Source organism: Bos indicus, chromosome 8 (genome assembly GCF_029378745.1).
Source record: "Bos indicus isolate NIAB-ARS_2022 breed Sahiwal x Tharparkar chromosome 8, NIAB-ARS_B.indTharparkar_mat_pri_1.0, whole genome shotgun sequence".
Taxonomy (NCBI): domain Eukaryota; kingdom Metazoa; phylum Chordata; class Mammalia; order Artiodactyla; family Bovidae; genus Bos; species Bos indicus.
Window position 1 is genome coordinate 38,382,317 of NC_091767.1, and position 22,201 is coordinate 38,404,517.

Sequence of the window (22,201 nt, forward strand, 5' to 3'; positions counted from 1 at the left end):
ACTATGTACAACCGGAGAGCTTATCACTGATTATATACCCTGGAAGGGTCCAGAGCTCACTCCCATCTCTACAGCAATAAGAAATATACTAGTGCTAGGTACTCCAGTTTCTTTAGGAAGCTTGGTGGTGCCTGTTCTCTGCTGGCCATGACTGTATACGTGGTGTAAAAGTTAGGCTGCGTGATATTAATAAGGCTGGTAGGGTTTCAGAATGACAGAGACCAGTGGCAGGACTTAATTCTCAGAGTCACAATGGACACAATTACAGCCATGGGCATCAAAGTCAGAGTAGAAATCGGACTGACTTAGGCCTACATGGATTTATGGTGATTTTAGGGGTAAGATAGATGGAGAACTGACCTGGGCATTGTTTGATTTGTGTAATAGAAAACTGAGAGCTGGAAAGCTGACATCAGTGCTATAGTGAAAAAATCACCCAGTTTCTAGAACTAAATGGGATTATAGACCTAGAGTTCATTTACTGATAGGGAGACCTGTCCCCATGAGGAAGAGTCTGTCAGTGCCACCATAGATATATATGATAAATGTCTTTTCTGATTCTTCCCTAAGGGGACCTTCGGTCATTTACCAGAGTAACTGTTCCAGAGGAAAGGGCAACTACTCAGGCTTTTCAAATCTGTTAGATATGAGGTTTGAGCTGGCACTGACACTGATATTGTGCTGTGCTGTGCTTAGTCATTCAGTTGTGTCCGACTCTTTGCAATCCCATGTACTGTAGCCCTCCAGGCTCCTCTGTCCATCGGGATTCTCCAGGCAAGAATACTGGAATGGGTTGCCATGCCCTCCTCCAGGGGATCTTTCCAACCCAGGGATCAAACCCAGGTCTCTCACATTTGCAGGTGGATTCTTACCATCTGAGCCACTAGGGAAGCCCGACACCGATATTAGGAGAACCAAAATGCTATCCTGGTCTTCTAGTTAGAGCATAAGTTACAGTAGCCAGATGATAAGCGGGGTATTAGCCCAAGTCCAATTCACAGTAGGACAATGAGTCAGCAGACTTGCCCTGTAATCTGTAGTTACTTTCCTAGTCCTTGAATATATAAATGGAGTAGGTGTCAATTGGAATAGATATCAGAACTCTTATATATGTTCCTTCCACTATGTAGATTAAGGACCATTATTTTTAGAACAGCCAAGTGGAAGTTCCAGAAACTGACCATTCCCACCCTCCCATTCAAGAATGTAAATTAGAAACAATGTCTCACCTGAGGAAAGATTGCAGTAATTAGTGCTACTATTGGACTGGAAGGATGTGGGGATGGTGGTACCCATCATATTCCCTTTCAGTGTTCACTTCTATATTCTCTCAAAACCATATGGATCATGGTTCTGGATGATGGTGAGTCCCCATTCATCCAGTCTGGTGACAGTCCCAGTAATGGCTAGTGGGCAGGATATGGTTATCTTTACAAAATCATATCAATTTATCCTCTGGCATTTGCCATGCAAGTATCGGTTAATAAAAGCTTTTCTTCCAGTCCACAGTAGGAAGTATCAAAATCTCTTTGTCTTTACATGACAGGAACAGCACTGAGTTGATGCCATATGGGAAACCAGACACGGAAAAAAAGCTGAAAGATGAATTTCTTGCCCTTCAAAGATTCCAAAATGCAGTAATTCCAAGAATGCCTTTCTGGAGATATCCTACATTACCAAACAACTTGTGAAGTCTCTTTTAAAGGTCTAGTGAGCTCAGTAAATACAAGAAAGTGTCTATTTACCTTTTTCTTCTTTGCCGTATTTGCTTTTTCCCTTCCTTCTTGCCTCCCTGGGACTGAATCCTCAATGAAGAATTAGCGGAAAGTTTTGCTTCATGTTGTTTTCTAGTAAATCTGAGTTAAGAAAATGGACCTCCACACACTCCAAGCGGTTGAACTTAGAAAGAGAAACATAAATATGTAGATAAGCAGAGGTAAGTTTTGAAAGACAGCTGCACTTCTCTGAATAGCCATATAGCATCTGAATAGCCATATAGCATCTGGTCATTTTAATTTACATTTGTCATTTAGTTTGTATCAGCAAGCCAGTGTCCATGAGCAATTATTTTAAGATTGCAAGTGCTAAATATTCTAATCTCTGCACCACAGTCCGAATATGATTGACATTCTGACTTGGAAAATATTTTTAAAAGACAGTCTTTACTGTCAATGATAAAGTTTGTGTTGTAGCATTAATTTGGCAATGGACTTGTGAAATGCTGGGTTTAATCCTCAAACCTTGAAGCACTGCATATATTGAAAGACTAGGAGCAAGTTCCTGGATTTTCATCAAAAGAGACAAGAACTAAAGTTGTCTTGGGAGTAACTTGAGCTCTGAGTTTCCCTGACTCTGGTTTAATGAAATTTTAGTGAGTTGACGTTCAGGCAGGGCACAGCTGAAGGCACTGCTTTTAATTTAACTCTTCATATTTCTAACCAAATATGTTGAATAATTTGATTTTTTGTTCAGTAACTACATTGTGTCACTATATTCCACGATATGCTACATAACACAGAATCTAGATGTGGGGGGGATGGTTCTCTCAGGAGGATGAAGGAAAACCTCCTTGCAGGTTCTAGGGGCAGGTTCGAGGCTGTTTGGTCAGAGCCTTCTGTGGTCCTAGGAATCCCAAGTGTGATCTAAAAGGGTGGGAGGTACTGGGTCTCAGTGGCATGGCCCTTGTCTTTTGACCTCACCCTACAGGGAAGGACATGAATGAAGGAAAGGTAGATGGAACCCTATAAAGTACAGGACTTGAGGCAGGGCCTGGGTCTAGGAGTGGAAGGGGAGCTTGGAATGATCAGGGAACAAAAAGATTGGTGAAGCTAGAAGGAGGTAAGCACGGGAAGCTATAATAAGTTGAGACTGATGATCTAAGCTTTGAAGACCATGAAAAGGCTTTCAGATTTTTGTTTTATCATATCTTGTTTGCCAGTCGACCTGCAATTAGGTCTGCAAAGCTTTAAGTGAGAGTTGATTGGGACCTTGAGACTTATCTGCAAAGCTTTTAGACAGAATATCTGAAAGAGGGGACTTGAGAGTTCAGCTGGTCTGTGATCAAATATAGGTAAAAGTAGACAAAAATATTCAGATGGAGCCAAGGTAATATCACAGCTCTGAGGAAGGAGCTTTTCTATAGTGTAACTCACTGCTGCATACCCCTGGGCCTGAAACTGTTCCAACTCATTTGGGCAGGAGCAAGAAGTATGCACACTTTGCTGTAAACCTGACAAACCTGCCTGTATATCCTTTGGCTCAGATGGTAAAGCATCTGCCTACAATGAGGGAGACCCGGGTTCAATCCCTGGGTCGGGAAGATCTCCTGGAGAAGGAAATGGCAACCCACTCCAGCATTCTTGCCTGGAGAATCCCATGGACGGAGGAGCCTGGTGGGCTACAGTCCATGGGGTCTCAAAGAGTCGGACACGACTGAGTGACTTCACTTTCACTTTCTTTTTCACTTACGAACACTCTAAGGTTCTTTACAAGAGTGCCCTTAGACACCTTTCTTTGCTCTCTACCTTCCTTTGTAACAAACTGAACTACAGTTTGTCTGATTCTCAAGTCTGTTTTGAAATACTAATTTCTGGCCTTTGGGTTATATATTAGCTATTTGTCTTGCCAGCTTTCAAATGTAAGATTTCCCTACTGAATTGTGACTTAACTGGCTCAATTGACCTCCTGACATCACATGGCAAACACCGTTCCAGTTCTGATCACTTGGAATCTAACTTCTATCCTAGCTAGATCAACTTCTGCTGCCAAGCAAGGAGAAATCGAGCATTTTGTTATGAACCACTGGATTCAGAGCACCTGTTTGTTCGCCCTGGCAAGAAGGCAATGTCTCTGCTTTTCTTTACTCCCTTGTTGTTTAGTCACTAAGTCATGTCCAGCTCTTTTGTGATCCTATGGACTGCAGCCCACCAGGCTCCTCTGTCCTTAGGCATGGGGACTATGACTACAGAAGGACAATTCAAAATCCTGAGGACAGATTTCTGCTGGGTCCATCCAGTCAGTGGAGGTTGAGATGCAGATTCAGACCCTGCTTTCATGGGTACTGAGTCTAACAACTGTTCTGAGCAGCTAAGCCTTTCCCTATTCACACATCCAGAGAAATTTAGAGGCAATTCAGTAGAACTTGCTGGGATTAAGTAGTCATAATGATTCATAAATATCCGGAGCTTTGGTTGAGAATTGGTGGGGAGTTGGGGTTGGTAATACTGTTGGGTGCACACTGATTGCAATTCTGACATACTACATTTTAGGAGATGTGGAGGGTGATAGCTTTAGAAGCCCAGCAGTCATTTCCCAGGAGGGAAGAGGAAGCAATGAAGGTCTACCCACAAGAACTGATAGACATTGATCAGCTGCCAGGAGAAAGAATTGACAGCTCTTAAGCTTTATGGGCTCTCTTGGGGGAAAGGATCCAAACTTCCACCACAGTTTAACCAGAGCCTCAAGAGTGGGTTATGCAATGAACTAGTTCGGGTTACTAGACTTGAACCTCCCAATATGAACAAGCTCTGTATAAGGCTAGAGATAGAACAGACCATGACTCCCTTTTTCTCTTGGATGATAACAGAACCATGCCTCAAGGTGCACACACATGTAAACACACTTGAGCCCCTGTGTTTGCCTGTCCACCTCTGTTTGCCAGCTCCCCCAAGCAGGGCATCTATATCCCTCCAAGACATTATGCTTATTTTTATGCAGATTGCATTATTCATGGTTTATTTCTAAAAATGGTACTTGTTTAGATTGTTTATTGCCCAAAAAGTATAGATTAAGTTTAAGGATTTTTTACTGGTAATGATATTCAGAAACACCTTCCTCTGGCAAGTGTACTCTTTTCTAAAGAGAAACCCTATGGGAGTGTTTTGCATATGATACTTGAACTATAAAGATCCCAGTGGGGCAATTCTTGGTAATAATGGCTAATGTTTAATAGTGGCACTTGGACTTCTGCCATTCGTGAAGCAGCAGAGTAGCTGAGAGCCTGGCTGTGAGTTATCTGCACCTGGATTCAAGTGTTCACTCTGTTATTTGCAGACTTTGAAGACTTGGGCAAGTTCTTTAGTCTCTCTGCCTTAAGTTTCTCATTGATGAAATGTGAGAGTTAATTTCTTCCTTTAGTGAGGATTAAAGAACATAATAGAAGTAAAGCCCTTAGCACATAGGAAGTGCTCAAATGCATGATATCAAGGTTTACTGGACTTTTTTTTTTTTCATCTCTGTCCTGACACTTATGAATGCTCTTTAAATATTTGCAGGACATTTCTTTTATGCAAAAATGTTAATTACTGAAGAATCATTTTTAAAAGCCTGTTTCATCTCTTGCATGGGGTTTCTTTTACCAGAAAAAACGCTTGCAAATGTAAAAATATTTCCATGTACTAGAAGTTAAATGTCTTGTTTTGCTAAGGGCCCCCAGAAAGGATACATGTGGTCTGGTGGCTAACTTGCACATAAACAATGAGCTATAGCTCACTTAATAATGGCATCTTTTCAGGGTTAACTAAACTTTCAGTTTCACTAAGAAGAACTGCATGAATCATTTTCTCCACTTCTCCCTAATCTGTGTGTATGTGCATGCACACATACAATTATACTACAGTGGTTAAAGTACAGTTTAATAATCTGAATTTAGATAAACTTAATTTACTGATCTCACTTTTATTTGGTATGCTTTAGTAGTTTTCATTATCAAAATACCCAAAGAAGCTAAAATTAGATTTCCTTCTGATTTTTACTCATTCTCTTATATTTCACTTGTTCTCTTATATTTCTTTATCTCTAGAATGATCAGGAGGCAATATAAGAAAGCTCTCAAGCAAAAAGGACACAAAGTCTTTCCTTGTCCGATGAAGTCAACAGTCCCAAAACACATTAATTTATCTTCCTCTCTCATTTGAGAGTTGCACAGGCAGTCCTCCTGTTGGAGTGCCAGAATTCCAGTGGTTTGTTTGTAGAAGTGAGTTATGTGGAACTCACAACGCATTCTCCATAGAAACCATATTATACATGGTGGTTAATTATATTTAACCCATAATACTTAGAAGTAAAATTCCAACAGAACTATATGATGTGGCCATTCAATGAGCAGTATTTTTACAGGGAAATATGTTCAGGGATCTAACTATGGATGCCAGGAATGGAGCCTCTTCAGTCCTTCCCATCCTCCATTTCTGAGCCTCTGTTGCCTAGGGAAAAGAATTTCCCTAGGAGATGATTGAAAGCAGGGTAATGAGGTGTGGAGCTGGAGGCTCTCGGAGTCTGGGGACCAGAGGATGATATGTTGTGAGAATTCTCCCTTGCTTAGCTTTGGAGTAGCTCCTGATGTACTTCCTTTCTTTTAAAAAACATTTTTATTTTATACTGAACTATAATTTATTAACAATGCTGTGTTAGTTCCAAGTGTACAGCAAAGTGATTCAGTTATACATACATATGTGTCTGTTCTTTTTCAAATTATTTTCCCATTTATGTTATTACAGAATATTTAGCAGAGTTCCCTATGCTGTACAATATGTCATTGCTGGTTATCTATTTTAAATAGAGTAGTGTGTATATGTCAGTCTCAGACTCCTAATTTATCCCCCTCCCCTTTCTTTCCCCTTCGGTAACCATGAGTTTGTTTTCTAAGTGTGTGAGTCTATGTTTTGTAAATAAGTTCATTTGTATCATTTTTTTAGATTCTGTCTATGTGTGTGCATGCTAAGTCACTTCAGTCATGTCCGACTCTTTGCAACGCTATGGACTATAGCCCGCCAGGCTACTCTATCCATGGGATTCTTCAGGCAAGAATACTGGAGTGGGTTGCCATGCCCTTTCCAGGGGATTGGCAGGTTCTTTACCACTAGTGCCATCTGGGAAGTGTTTTTTTTTTTTTTTTTTTTTAGATTCTACATGTAAGCAATATTATATGGTATTTGACTTTCTCTGTCTGACTTAGTATGATAATCTCTAGACTCATTCATTTTGCTGCAAATGAAATTATTTCATTCTTTTTAATGGCTGAGTGGTATTACATTGATATATACATACTACATCTTTTCTATCCCTTCCTCTGACAATGAACGTTTAGGTTGCTTCTCCCCACTCATTCCCATAACTGTCACCAGCTCAAAATAGCACGTGATACTCCTGGCCCACAGCACCCCGGCCAGCTGGAAATACATGTCCAAGGCTCCTAGGCACAGGTGGCCCTCAGATCCCACTGTGCCTGCACTCCATCCACCCCCAGTCCTCAGCCTGCGTGCCCCTCCTCTTTTCCTTGCTTTTGATCCACCAACCCCAATAATTGATCCTGTTCCTTCTCCCTCCACTGCCACAAACAACCTCTTTCTTCAAAGAAGGATTTCTCTCTTCTCATTTTGCATCAGAACAACGAGTCCCCTCTGCTTGCGTAGTCCTGAAACGAATACACAGAACACACGGAATCAGATACTCTATGGAGTTAGCAAAGAAACTCCCCCCTGACCTTATTCTCAGTATTTCAAGTAGGTTCTACAGGTTAAGGTCAAAACCCTAGTTAATGGTAAGTCCTCTTCTATCATATAAGGAATAGGTGCAAGATTTATCCATATTTCAAGAGGGGCCATGGATTTGGTATTTAGTGATAAACATATCATCAAGAAATGTAACTGATGGTTGGAAGTTTAACAGGGTAAAATGACAGTGTGACTAGCACCCCCTAGTGTTGAGGAGAAGCTGTGCGTAGATGGGAGGTGGCTGAGAGATGGGAGTGTTACAGAATTTCTCTTTGTTGGTGCTAAGGCTCTCAGTCATGTCTGACTCTTTATGGCCCAATGGACTATAGCCCACCAGGTTCCTCTGTCCATGGAATTTTCCAGGCAAGGATACTGGAGTGGGTTGTCATTTCCTACTCCAGGGGATCTTTGTGACCCTGGGATTGAACCCACGTCTCTTGTGTCTCCTGCATTGCAGGTGGGTTCTTCACCACTAGTACCACCCGGGAAGCTCCTCCTCTCTATTGTTTTGCTTTAAATCCACTTCTTCAGGAGCAGAATTCCAGGATGCTGGGTTCATCTGCCAAGAGACTTCTGGGTAAAGTGCTTAAGGCAATTCAAGAGAAGCATCCAGGGATGAAACCAAAACTAAGATGCCATCCCGGAGGTGAAAATCAAGTGGCCAGGAATGAGCTATAGACAGTAGCGAAGTTAGGCAGAAGCAAGAGATTCCTGGTGGAGCCTGGAGAGATTCCTGGCTGCTACCTGAGCAAACACTATAAGCATTTGTTTTTCTAGGACTCTCGAGCTTTTAAGGGAAGGAAATTTTTGAAGACCCTGGGTAAACTTGCATATCATTCCTCAAATCACCACCAATCTTGCCTTAGCTAAGGACGAGAGTGCTAAAGTAAGAGTGAGAAGGCTTCTGGAGGCAGAAGCATTCTGAAGACAGATATCTGAGTAGGTAAAATAAGCAGAAGTAAAAGTCACAAGCCTTAACAAGCAGGTATAGGGTAGAGTTAGTCATTGGTCGCCTAGATGCCCTTAAGTTTTTAGCAATTTTATTTTTTTATTTTTATTTTTTTTTGAGTTGAAAGGTTGAAGAATTTACTATTTACACGTATAAAGACTATAAAAAGACTATGAGACGAGCCACGGGCGGAGGCCCAGTCCAGAGGTTGACTCCGGCTCAGTCGGTGATGATGAGCTCGTCGACGCCCCAGTCTTCGTAGCTCCCGTCGGGTAGGTAGCGGCGAATGATGATGGGGATCTTCCGGGCCTTGAGCTCCTTCATGGCGATCAGTAAGGGATCTGTCTCCCCCTCCAGCTCCACCATCACAGGGGCGCACATCGCAATCTGAAGGGCTCGGGTGCCCAGCACACGGGCTCGCTCATACTTGGTCATATATGGTGTGGTGATTCGTTTCTGGTTGGCCTGCGGTCGCTCTCCAGAAGGGAGAATCTCAACGTTCTCCTGGCCCTCCTCCTCGGCATTCTCCAAGTCATCGAGCCCTTCATCCTCCTCCACGTCATCAAAGTCGTCTCCATCAAAATTGTCCTCGTTGTCTGACATGACGCCCGCACAGCAGCCACCGGGTTCCGCGACCCAGACCCGCGCGGAGACCGGCTAACAGCGTACCTCCGCCTTGCGCCAGTTTTTAGCAATTTTAGATGTCTCTTTGGCTTGCTTTTCTGACTCTAGCTCCTCTGTTTGTAGAAGTTGGTATTTGTCATCATGCTGAAACCATTCTACATACAGACAAGGTTTCATTTATTGTCCCAGCCCTGCCTCCTTTCTGTCCTGTGGAGTTTGGTGATATGAGGAGAATGGAGCCAGTCAGCTCCTGGACTCTCTTTCCTCCTGTCATTCATTTGAACACTTAATTTATGCCAGACACTTCATTATACACAGGGAATATACTAGTGAACACTAGTGAACTAGTGAACTGACACAAATCTTGCCCTTATGAAGTTCACGTTCTAGTGGAAGAGGCAGACAACAAACAGATTGCAAAAATATAATGTGACATATGATGCTAAACCCAGGAACAAGGATACAGTGGTTAAAACTGTACATAGGGTGGCCAAAGGGGTTGTTTTTGAGTAAAAATTTGAAGGAGATTAGTCTGGTAGGGCTATAATAAAAGGATACCACAGACTGGGTGGCTCAAATTGAGGACATTTGTTTTCACACAGGTCTGGAGGCTGGAAGTCTAACAGCAGGGTGTTGTTAGGGTTGGTTTCTGAGGAGACTCCTCTTTCCTGGCATGCATGTGACTCTGCCATTTACTAGCTGTATTTTTTGGAAAGTTGCTTTACTTCTTTGCGTTTTGGTTTCCTAATCAGTAAAATTGGAATAATAATCTACCTTGCAGAGGTATCGTGAGGACTAAATTAATAAAATGAAATGAAATTGGGAAAATTTATGGTCCATAGTAAACAGTATATAAATGTTTGCTCTTATTGTTATAAATGTTTGTCTTCCTGGCAACTATATACATTACAAACTAGCTAATCTCATTCCTCCAAATGTGTGCCTATCTCCTCTCCTATAAGGTTCAGGTGGGCTTATCAGGCTTTCATAGGCAGCAACACAAAGTCACAGATTGAAAGGTAAACTAAGTCCACTGGGAAAAGATAAGGGCCATTTGATGAGAACACTTGATTTGAATAACAAATCCATATAACCAAAGGTAGGCTTAAAGTTGGGGGTATAGAGTCAAAAGTTGGGAGTCAGAGGTGGGGAAGAGCATAGAGGAAGGAGAGTTCAGTATGACAGCATGCTAGAAACAAATGAGATGGTGTTCAGGATGGCTGCTGCAAAGCTTCATCCCACTCCCCTAGACTCCCCACCCAACCCCATCAGGAAAGCCTCATGAAAGGCCCTGGCCAGGGTCTAGGATAATTTTGCAGTGGGAGACTGATTTCCATTACAATTTTTTTCTGTCTCCATAAAACCCCCATCGTATTAAGTACTGTAGAAGAGGGAGCCAAGGTACCAATCAACAGGTGTCTAATATTTCTATGTGCCCTGGCTTCTCAGCCCAAGTTTTTAGGACTAGGAGATAATATTTAAGAGTAGGTAAAGATTTAGATTGACTCGGCTCAGCAAGGATTGATGGAAGGCAGGATGAATATGCAGAGATGGGAATAATTAGCTATCTTCTTCCATAGGATAGATAAAGATAGATAAATATGCTAAGGAAGACATATTTAAATTTTATGCAGGAATGAGTGGAGTAGATGTCTCATCTCTAGTATAGCCTCAATCCAATGGTCACTGGTGCCTTTGAAGGTATTTTATACATGTCCACTGTAGTCTGTGTCTTTTCTAGGTGCTGATCATTGGGGTGTTTCTAATAATCAGGAATTTGGGGTAAATAATAGTCTGGAAGCTATAAGAGTTATGGAATGGTATATGTTGGGTGGTGAAGCAATGCTGTGAATTACATGAGATTTTTGTGGCAATTAGAAACATTGACCAGCTAAATTATTTCTAAGAAGTGTTTACAGGCTAGCACAGAGGCACAATGACTTTTGCTTGTGTTTGTGGAGATTGAGGGACCATTTTGTAGAGCAGCTTCCTATTGCTTGTTTTTCTGTATAATAAAAAATATTGGCTGGTCTTTGTCTCTGATTCCTTGTAAGGAGCCTTTAAATCCTTGGAATTTCCCAAGTGAAAGGACTGTTGTCGTTATTCATGATAGGTCCCTCAGTAGTTTCAAGACCGGGGCTAGCAGTGCTGGAAAGACCCAACCATGTGATTAAGGTTTGGAGAGTTGAGTCACATTATATCAGCCTGTCCTCCCAATCTCTGTAGAGAGAAGAGGATTGAAGATTGAGTTCTATCATGTGGCCAATAATTCAATCAATCATACCCATGTAATGAAACCCCAATAAAAACTCTGGTCACCTGAAACTGTACAACTGAGCCTGCCAGATTGGTAATCATATATTTATGTGCTGTCAGGATGATGCATCCTGAAGACATGGAAGCGTCAGGTTTCCTCTAAGGACTCATTCTGGTGCTTATTCACTTCGTCAATCCCAATTTATACCCTTTATAGTAAAACTTTAATCACAAGTACAGGGCTTTCCTGAGTTCTGTGAGTCATTCCAATTAATTATGGTATTTCAAGGAGTACTAAGAAATTCCTGAAGGTTTGTAGCCAATTGGTCAGAAGTGTGGGTGGCCTGGGTTACAATACAAGTTTCTAGGTCAATACTAGGATATTTAAAGCCATACTATGAAGTTAAATATGAAAAATCTATATGACTGTATAGACCATTTTCAATGTAATTGAATCTTTTAATTTCTTAGTTCTAATGTTCTAGAATGAAAGTTTGGCTCAGCTAAGTCTATGAATTGTTCCTCTAACTTAGATAAGCATTTTTTATCCAATTAGCTGAAAGTTTTAGTGCCATGGGCCTGAGGTAAGGTAGCCAGGATTGGGGTAGAGGTGATGGAAATCTTCAATTTCCAGAAGAACCCACTCCTTTTCTTGAGGTGATCATTTATTTGGGTTGTTGTATAGTTAAACAGGGAAGGAACTTTTAAATTACCTGGTGAATTCTCAGGAATTTCCAGATATTTTTGACTGTTCTAGGGATCTGCTTAGTAATTTCTGAAAGACGACCAAGTGCCATGATAATGTGTCACAGTAGCTGGCCAAGCTGCATCATTTTGAGGGCATTCTTCCACTTTTCACTTGCCTTATGTGAATCAGGCTCTAGGCACTGGAAGGCATGGCATCATTGAGCCTCCCAGCAATAGATCTGGTCAGAAGGAGTGGGACATGGTCAGCCCCAGTAATTTTGATAGCGTGGCACTCATCATTTTTCTTATGTTGGAATTCATGGATAAGAACTGAAATTCCATGGCCCAGAGGCAACTGATCTCATTCCTTAGCAGAATTAACAAATGGCATCATTGTCCGCTTAATGGGGAGGGCCATCAAGCACATTGGCTAGCACTGTAAGAAGACCTACACAGTTCTAGATTACTGCTGACTCCTCTGCAGTTCATGCAATTCATGAGAGTAGGTATGTGATATATTTTCTCTCAAATATGAAGATAAGAATAAAGTAGATTCCATAAGTGCAAGTGAATTTCTCTGGGAGTGATGCTTGCAATATGCTGGTGTATGTATGATGCTAATGAACAAGGGTTTGGTACTATACTCCCATCCTTGCTAACTGCATGGAGAGTGCCATCTGTGGGAGTTAGAACTTTCAACCTTGTCTCTATCTTCTACTCCAGCTCTTCACTCATATGAGCAGTGGAAGACCAAGAAAACCAAGAAACTCAGGGAATTTTGTTCCAATATCACTCCCAATCGAAGGTTCTCAGAAATTGAGTCAGATGGGGCATCTTTGAGGGTTCACATATTCTGAGCACTATTGCAAACTGCATCCTGAAGTTGCCTAAACTGAAATAGACTGATGCTGGGCTACAAAATCCAGATGTGGCTAGATGAACAGAAGTGATCCAATTATAAAGGTTAACAGGCTAGAAAATGAAGGTCAGCAATGTATGGGAAGGGTAGAGGCAAGTGGAAGAAAGAAAATCTGGAGGAAACTTTTGATGCAGAGTCCACATGCTCATGGAGGCATTTTGTTTGGTGTCTGTGGCTGTTGATGCAGGTATGCTGGAATCAAAAGAGTCAGAGCAAAATGAATGTTCAGCTCCAGCATTATCAGTATCAAGTCTTTTCAATTCTACATCTTTATCAACTTGCGAATCTATCTGTCCCTCTCTCCTATGCAGTTTCTTCCTAAATTTTAGAGATTATATCTCTTAAATACTTAATCTATTTCTATGGTGACCAGAGTGATACATCTAAAATATGAATTTGACTTAAGCACCTTCAACTCATTTCCTACAGAATTAAATACTAATGTCAGATAGTATATAAGACTATTTATGATCTTGCCCTTTGCTTATTTCTCCATCCTCATCTCTCACCACTTCCCCCCTCTCTCTAGCCACAACGACCTATTGGTATTTCCTGGAACATACTATTCTATTACATTCCTTCATGACTTAGTTCCTCTGGATATTGTCTGGAATGTTCTACTCTTTTATACCTTATAAATTCCTACTAGTCCTCTAAGACTTTGACTCTGAATTCTTTTCTGATCTACCAAGGCAGAGTTGAACATTCTTTCTTTATAGGTATCTTCTATTTTAGCATCTACTGCACTGAGTTGCAATGATTTGAAAATGTTTCTAGAGAGCAGGGGCCATGACTAATAAATTTCTATGCCTTCAGAGCTTGGCACAGTGCCTGACACATAGTAGGATCTCAAATTATCTCTGGATAGGGAAGTGAAATGTTTTAAAAGCAGGAGGAACTTGTCAACGAGTTCATGTTGTTGATAATCTCTTGGATTCAAGATTTGATGTCTGAAGTATGTGATGTTGATTCCTTCATTTATGCAACAAGTATTTATTAAACATCTACCCTAAGCCTGGCATGGGAATACAATGATAAACAAAAATAGTTGTGTTCTTCACTGCTTTCAGGAGTTGAGGATTTATTGGGGGAAACTATTTTTCCTGTGGTCATGTATGGATGTGAGAGTTGGACTGTGAAGAAGGCTGAGCGCCGAAGAATTGATGCTTTTGAACTGTGGTGTTGGAGAAGACTCTTGAGAGTCCCTTGGACTGCAAGGAGATCCAGCCAGTCCATTCTGAAGGAGATCAGCCCTGGAATTTCTTTGGAGGGAATGATGCTAAAGCTGAAACTCCAATACTTTGGCCACCTCATGCGAAGAGTTGACTCATTGGAAAAGACTCTGATGCTGGGAGGGATTGGGGGCAGGAGGAGAAAGGGGACGACGGAGGATGAGATGGCTAGATGGCATCACTGACTCGATGGACGTGAGTTTGAGTGAACTCCGGGAGTTGGTGATGGACAGGGAGGCCTGGAGTGCTGCGATTCATGGGGTCGCAAAGAGTCGGACACGACTGAGCGACTGATCTGATCTGATCTGATCTGATTATAGCATTTGTATAAATTACTAAATAAAATAGAACATATCCTGGGTTTGGCCCATCATGTTAGCTGGAGATTTTTCTCTAACACAAGGTTTTCTGTAATATGGGATCAAAGACTTTGCCTGTTGGGCTACTTTGGCTTCATGAATTCTGCAAGTTTCTCTCTAGTTCTTCAACTTATAAAACTACAACAAATTGCACTTCTCCAGTGGTCTGGTGGTAAAGAATTTGCCTGTCAATGAAGGGGACACAGGTTCAATCCCTGGTCCAGGAAGATTTCACATGCTGCAGGGTAATGTACCACAACTACTTAGCCTGCACTCCAGAGCCCGTGAGTTGCAACTACTGAAGCCCAGGTGCTCTAGAGCTCATAATCCACAAAAAGAGAAGCCATCGTGATGAGAAGCCCATGCACAACAACAGAGTAGTCCCTACTCACTTCAACTAGAGAAAGCCTGCAGATAGCAACAAAGACTGAGCACGGCCAAAAATAAATAAATAAGCCCCAAATTTAAAAAACTAAAACAAATTAAAACACAACTTGTAAGACAAGGTGAACATCTTGTTTTAATCCAAGCAAAACTTTGTTTTCAGGAATATGTGGGCTTTATATCAGTGACTTTATAGTTTACCAAATGCTTTTGTATTTATAGTGGTAGTTGGTTTTGCTTATAGTCAAATCAAAGGAATATAGAGGAAGCAGTCAAAAATCAACAAAACAGGATCACTTTATTACATTGTAGGGACTACCTTTAGGCAATGAGATGTTATCAATATATATATCCAAGAAAATAAAGACTCTAGACCCCTGCTAAAAGCCAATATAAAACTCAAGCTTTTAATCCAGGCAGTGTTACTGGAGGAATGAAAGAAGCTGCCAGATCCTGACAGTTGAAAATAGAAAAAAAAAAAAAAAAAAGAAGTAGCTCCTATGAAAATCAGATATGAGAAAGTTCTAATAAACCCAAACCAGGTCCTACAGGGTCCTGTTATCTTGATATCCCCTGAGGGCTGGGTTTTGTCTCCTTCTCATTTCGGATTAGTACAAACAAGTGCTTATAAACAAGTACAAACTTGGGGTCAAAGTGACCAGTGATGTACAATTGGTTAGGTCCATTCAAAGGTATAAATGGCCAGAATTTCAGGGGTAAGAGTCTGTCTTAAATGTCACTTAAGACAGGGGTTTACCTTTCTTGAATTTGGCAATGCTCTTTTCCCTTCAGTCCCTCAACTGAAAATGATAACTAGGAATTGCTGCAGAACAAAGAAACTATTCTTTTTTTATAGGTAGCATGCTGCTGTGGCAGAGACACATGGCCACAAGGATTAAATTATAAGGCCCTCATTTTCATATATAAAAAGATTATAAACAAAGCACAAAGCAGAATAAAGTTGCAATTTCAGCTTGAATCCAAAGTAGTTGACAATCCCTAAATTGAAGCTACTTTGCTTAATTAGCAGTTTAAAAAAAATCATTTTATAAAAGTCATAGTATCCTGTACCAATTAGTCTATTAATACTTTCCCCCTTTCTGAGGGCCTCAGAGAAAAATAACAGTTTTCTTTATCACCTTTAAAAAATAAAAATCATAGGCCAGGCAGAGCTTTCAAGGTTCTTTCTAATATTAGGGAAAGAAGGAAGGAAACTTATAGTTCTTTCATACTTTGTTCCTGGATCTAAACAGAAACCTATTTTGCCCTTTTTGTACACTAGTTTTTCCAAAAAAGAAGTTTTGGCTTTGGCCTAAAACCCCTCTGGAACCAAACTCCTGTCCATTTAAATCCAACCCCAGGAAGGCTAGTATAGTGATACATTTCATCTACAAACTTCAGTGTAAAATAACTGGGTACAAAACGTTGGATATTTTTATCTCAACAGTAGCAAATATCTATGTACAAACGGGGATTGCTTTTCTCAAAACCGGACTCTCTCCATTTCCTAAATTCACTTTACCATTGTGGTTTGGTTATTTGTTTTTGATGGGCAGAGTTGCAGTTGGGATCATGGAAGGGAGTTCTTGCACTGGTTAGGTGGCCAGGCAAGTTAACCAAGGAGCTCATTCTGGCTCCAGAAAGGGAAGTAGGTCATCCCTACTTGCCAGAACTGGATCATTCCCACTCCCTGACACCGGGAGCGGATCATCCCTACTCCCAGAAACTGGGAGTGGATCATCCCCACTCCCCGCTGAAGAAGGAAGACAGTCACGGCCAAGCTCTCTGCCACCTGTGACTCTGGACTTGATTGTCCCCATAAGACCTTCAAAGGATCTGAATGTGACTGATTTCTTCATATCTCCAAGCTTCCTGCAGATGGCAGAGCCCATCGTGGACAGGGCAGCTGACGTCTTTTGTTTCACGTAGGCGTTGGAGACCTGAACGTCGTGCCAGCTCTTGGACAGATTCTGCCTCAGCCCCCCGAAGGCCGTAAGGGCCAACTTCTTCTTGAGCTCCACACAGCGTCTCTCTTTGGCTGCCAGCGCTTGGCGTAGCATTACAATTTCTGCCTCCAGTTTAGCGAGCTCACATTTGAGCTCCTTTTGCTCTGCCTCAGTGAGATCCTCTGGTTCGGCAGTCAAGTGGGATTCACAAAGGCCTGTAGAGGTCTCTGTCAAGGCGTCTGGCATAGACTGAGAAAGAAGATCTTCATTAAGAGAGTCCAGGTCCAGTTCTTGGTAGAGAGAGTCGAACTCGTGACCAGAAGAGAAACAGTCTTGGCCAGCAGAGTTGAAGTCTAGGCCCTCGGGGTCAGACTCTAGGGTGGGGTGGGACTCTAGGCAGGAAGGATCCATGTCTTGTCTGGTAGAACGGACACGTTGGCCAGTGAGTGAATGTCCTGGCTGCGGAGTAGATTTAGGGTCCACTTCCGGCTAGGGTTGGCGGGGTGGCTGGAGGGTAGGGTGGCTGGAGGGTAGGGTAGGTTGGGTTGGGGTTGTGGAGGTCGGACTTCCGGCCTAAAGGTGGTGGAGGGCGGAACTTCGACATCACAACGTCACTGTGAGGTAGGTACTGCAGCAGTTGTCAGGGAGAGGTATTTTCCCTCCTACCTCAGTAGGTGACTGGTTCTGGCCTTCAAACCAAATCTGACTCCGTGTACGGACCTCTTTCCATCAGAGCAGCCATTTTAAAAACTCTGAAAATCAGTTGAACTTTTTTCTACTAACAGATTTATAAGCCTCATACATGAAATAAATAAAAACCGTCGCAAAGTGGGACAGGGAGTCTAGAACTCCAATTGGTACCCTCCCAATTTTCCCTTCCCAAGTTCCCAAAGGGGCCTGAGAAACTTCTGGCACCACTTGTAAAGTGTATTTGAAGGGCCCTCAAAGCTCTTAAATTTAACATTGCCCCCATGGTATGAAGTATCAACAGTGCCAGAGGCTTGGGGTGGTGGAGCTTAGAAAATGAGCCTGACCAGTCACAACTGTCTGTTATTTTGAGGAAGGAAAGGGAGGGAGAATTAGTAAATTTATAATAGTTGTGTCAAGTTTAAGCTTAAGAAAAGCAAAGGTTACTGTATTATGAGAATTTAAGAGAGAAGAAATATGATATATGCAGATATATTCATGGGTTTTCAATTTCTTTTTTTTTTCTTTTCCAAGCATCCACTTACATTTCTGAGGGCACGTCTGTCCACATACACCGTTACCAGTTGTGGGAGGTGGTCCGCACAGAAAAGTAGTAGTAGTAGTAGTAGTAGTAGTAGTAGTAGTAGTTGAACAGGCTCTATCAGGGTGCCGATCTACTACTTCAATCAGAGCTGGTAACTTATAGAGTAGAAAAATCAGGACTTCAGTCCAGTGAGGGCAGGTGGTTAGGCATCACTTAGCTCATTACCTGGCTGCCCATTCCCAGGGAATAGCCTTGAGCAGGTCTTAGTTTCTAGTGAGTGGTTTTGTTGGATATTCTGGTAATTCTTACAAGCATGATCTTGTGGAAGGTGATACAATCCTCAGCAGGTTTCAGCAATTTGCCATACTCATGTCTATATAGCTACAGTGAAGCATCTAGCTGGGCATCCAAACCAACTACAAACCTTTGGCTTTATATTTAATAATCCTTTCATATAGCTCAGTAGTGTTTATTATTGGCTTACCTTGAAGCATGTGTCTCCCTAGATTGAAAAAAAATGAGGATTGCCCTTGTGGAAACATGAAGGCTGATAAGAGATTTTCCTATATGTATAAAGGCCTGAAAAGGGCAGTAAGGACTGTTTAAAAACTGTTATGTTCCAGAGGGTAGACTCTTCCTCCATTGCCTGCAGAGACACTAGTGGTTTCAGGAATGTTCTGACTCTGAATCAGTATTCTCCTTTCAAAACTGAAGGTGAAGGGCAAAGAAACCTCTGAATTAAGCTAAATAATGTGGAGCACACATTTGTCTATTCCAAGCTGAGATTCCAAATCACTGGATTTGAGCTTGCACTTGATTATCCTCTGAATTGTTGCAGCCACCAACCTCATTGCCTATTTTCTTATTTTTCTATTTCCTCACCCTTTAGTTTAGTGTATGAAATCTTTTGTTAAGTTTGATTCTTTTTGTAGAGTAATGATTTCTCTCATACAAAATTGACCTGACCTCTCTGAGCAACTTTGTTTCCAGATTCCAAATCAAAATATAGCCTCTGGAAGGGGGCCTCCTAACTAGTAGTAATGTTCTGACCTGAGTAGACCTGGAAAAATAGGTAACACAGTGAAATAATCCATTTTATTAGGCTTATGCATAACTACATACAAAAAACTCATGTATTTTGGAAACAGATCTTTCAAATGAAATTTCACTTGATTTATAGTGATTCTAAGAAACTATTTGAATAAGCTGTTTTTTTAAGATGTAAAATACTGAGCTACTGCCTCATGACTTTAGAAGCTGACATCTCTATATTAGATGATGAAATAATCTGTATTATACAGCAAGGCATACAAAACTGTTCATCTGAAACTGAAAGCTTTCTGATGCTATTATGCGCTAAAAGGGGCTTCCCTGATGGCTAAAATGATAAAGAACCTGCCTGCAATGTGGGAGAGCTGGGTTCAATCCTTGGGTCGGGAGGATCCCCTGAAGAGGGGAATGGCTACCCACTTCACTATTCTTGCCACTGCAGTATTCCTGCTTGGAGAATCCCATGGACAGAGGAGCCTGGCAGGCTACAGTCCATAGGGTTGCAAAGAGTCAGACACAACTAAAGTGACTCGGTATGCACACACATGTACTAAAACCAGCCAAAATATTTGATTCAGTAATTTCTGAAAAGAGATCTTGAAAGTTATTTTTATTTCTACAGTGGTTTGCTATCTTTTGTTGCCAAGGAACACATTATTGACCCATTTTTAGTTAAGAATAAAATTTGAATTATTTTTCTAGTAAGAGTGGTGGATTTATACTAATCCTTTGTAAAGGTAAGTGATACAACAAAATGATTGTTTTTCTTTTACTGTTTAGAAGCCTATATGTTATCTTTTAGAAATGAATTAGTAAAACTTGAATGTAAAAGCAGAGTGATACCACTCACCAGGTCTGGGTTTTTGGGGATGAAAGGAGCGAGATTGTATTAATTGATACTTGAGTCTAGAAATGGTTCGGGACTTGCACCAGTGTCAGCGATTTTCACTACTTCTTTTGTGGCACTGTGTTATAGGCTAAGTCACTTCAGTCGTGCCTGAATCTTTGTGACCCTGTGGACTATAGCCTTCCAGGCTCCCCTGTTCATGGGGTTCTCCAGGCAAGAATACTGGGGTGGGTTACTATTTCCTCCTCCAGGGGATCTTCCCCACCCAGGAACTGAACCCACATCTCTTAAATCTCCTGCATTGGCAGATGGGAAGTGCCACCTGGGAAACCCCTTTCATAACTACTTTTGTTATGAAAGGTCAATATAGAGCTTCCTGATTACATCAACTCTTGTAAAATAATCCACATTGGTGGTTAAGATTGCTTCTAAAGAAGTGATAATTCACCCTGTAGTCTGATTGTTTGCACTGCTAGATTTAACCATAGTGATTTCCCTAGGGCTTTATTTCTATGATGACAGAACTATAATACTATCATGAATATTTTGTTCATTTTAGCTGAATACCAAGAAAAATGTTCAAATATTTAATTGGGCCTTAAAATAAGACATATAGTTTAAAACCTAATCTAGTCAGAATGTTTCAAGAGTAGGAGGAGAAAATTGGTAGTTAGGCTTTTCTTGTGGAAAGCCATAATATTATATTTGATTTCAGTTTATAAGTTATTTTCATAACTATCTCAAATCACAGCCCAGCTTCATCAGTAATGTATGTAGTGAGTCACCCTCCCCATAGATATTCTCCAGCATGAACTGATTTATTTGCTGTGGTTTACAGCTGCTTGAGTTATTGGTAATAATCCTCACAGTTCAGCAGTTGAGTTGGTATTCATTTAGAACCAGGATGGCATTTCCTTTCAGTAGCCCCTCTACATGGACTAATTAACTAAAAAAATAATGAGGTATATTACAGAGTAGGATTTTCCTCTCTGAAGCCCAAACATACTCTCAGGAATTAAATAAGAGCTTATTTTACTTGGAGAGTTATTCACTCTCTTTGGTGGTATATATAATTGTAGCAAGAATCCCTGGAGGAATCAAATTAAAATTCAGAATCTGGTTGTATCTGAAGAACTAGTGTTCTCCCTCCTGCATTTTGCAATAGATGATATGTATGAGATGAAGTGGCTTATTAGGAGGACCTCAGAAGGAGAAGAAGAGGAATTGACAGGGAGATGGAAGGGTGAAAAGAAGGGAAGGGAAAATGATCAAGAGATATAGGAACTTCTCCAGTTAAAATAAATTAATTAATTAAAAAAAAAGATATAGGAACTTCCCTAGATTAAAAATGAATATTTTTCTTTTTGGAAATGTGAAGGCTATGTAAAGACCTACAAAGGGTAGTTGGACTTCCCTGGTGACTCAATAGTAAAGAATTCGCCTGTCAATGTAGGAGACTCAGATTCAGTCCTTGGGTTTGGAAGATCCCTTGGAGAAGGAAATGGCAACCCGTACCAGTATTCTTGCCTGGGAAATCCCATGGACAGAGGAGCCTGGCGGGTACAGTCCATGGGGTCACAATCAGATATGACTTAGTGACTAAACAACAACAAAGAGTAGTAAGGGCTCTTTAACCACTATTTTGTCCCAGAGAATGGACTTTTCTTTTGATGCTTGCAGAAACATTAGTGTTTTCAGGCATTTTCCCGGATTCTGAATGAGAAACTCTCCTCTTAATGCTGAAGATAAAAGGCAAAGAAACCCCAAAACTAAGCTAAATAAAGGGCAGTATGTGTCAGACTTTATTTTTGGGGGCTCCAAAATCACTGCAGATGCTGGTCGCAGCCATGAAATTCAAAGACGCTTACTCCTTGGAAGGAAAGTTATGACCAACCTAGAAGCATATTCAAAAGCAGAGACATTACTTTACCAACAAAGGTCCATCTAGTCAAGGCTATGGTTTTTCCTGTGGTCATGTATGGATTTGAGAGTTGGACTGTGAAGAAGGCTGAGCACTGAAGAATTGATGCTTTTGAACTGTGGTGTTGGAGAAGACTCTTGAGAGTCCCTTGGACTGCAGGGAGATCCAACCAGTCCATTCTAAAGGATATCAGTCCTGGGTGTTCTTTGGAAGGAATGATGCTAAAGCTGAAACTCCATTACTTTGGCCACCTCATGCGAAGAGTTGACTCATTGGAAAAGACTGCTGCTGGGAGGGATTGGG

The 22,201-nt window shown here is 41.2% G+C and overlaps 2 protein-coding genes across 2 annotated transcripts; both read right to left on the reverse strand.

Moving 5' to 3' along the window:
- Nucleotides 1-8,628: 8,628 nt before the first annotated feature.
- On the reverse strand, nt 8,629-9,121 carry LOC109562680 (DNA-directed RNA polymerases I, II, and III subunit RPABC2). The gene has a single exon (XM_070794576.1). It carries the CDS (start codon nt 9,043-9,045, stop codon nt 8,662-8,664), a length of 384 nt encoding a protein of 127 aa, XP_070650677.1. The 5' UTR covers nt 9,046-9,121; the 3' UTR covers nt 8,629-8,661.
- Nucleotides 9,122-15,084: 5,963 nt separating this feature from the next.
- On the reverse strand, nt 15,085-17,441 carry TPD52L3 (TPD52 like 3). Its single transcript, XM_070794574.1, has one exon. It carries the CDS (start codon nt 17,258-17,260, stop codon nt 16,529-16,531), a length of 732 nt encoding a protein of 243 aa, XP_070650675.1. The 5' UTR covers nt 17,261-17,441; the 3' UTR covers nt 15,085-16,528.
- Between the last annotated feature and the right edge of the window lie 4,760 nt (nt 17,442-22,201).

Bases quoted from the DNA above. Each gene is read 5' to 3' on its own strand.
- LOC109562680 (XM_070794576.1), bottom strand. From the start codon at position 9,045: ATGTCAGACAACGAGGACAATTTTGATGGAGACGACTTTGATGACGTG.
- TPD52L3 (XM_070794574.1), bottom strand. From the start codon at position 17,260: ATGGATCCTTCCTGCCTAGAGTCCCACCCCACCCTAGAGTCTGACCCC.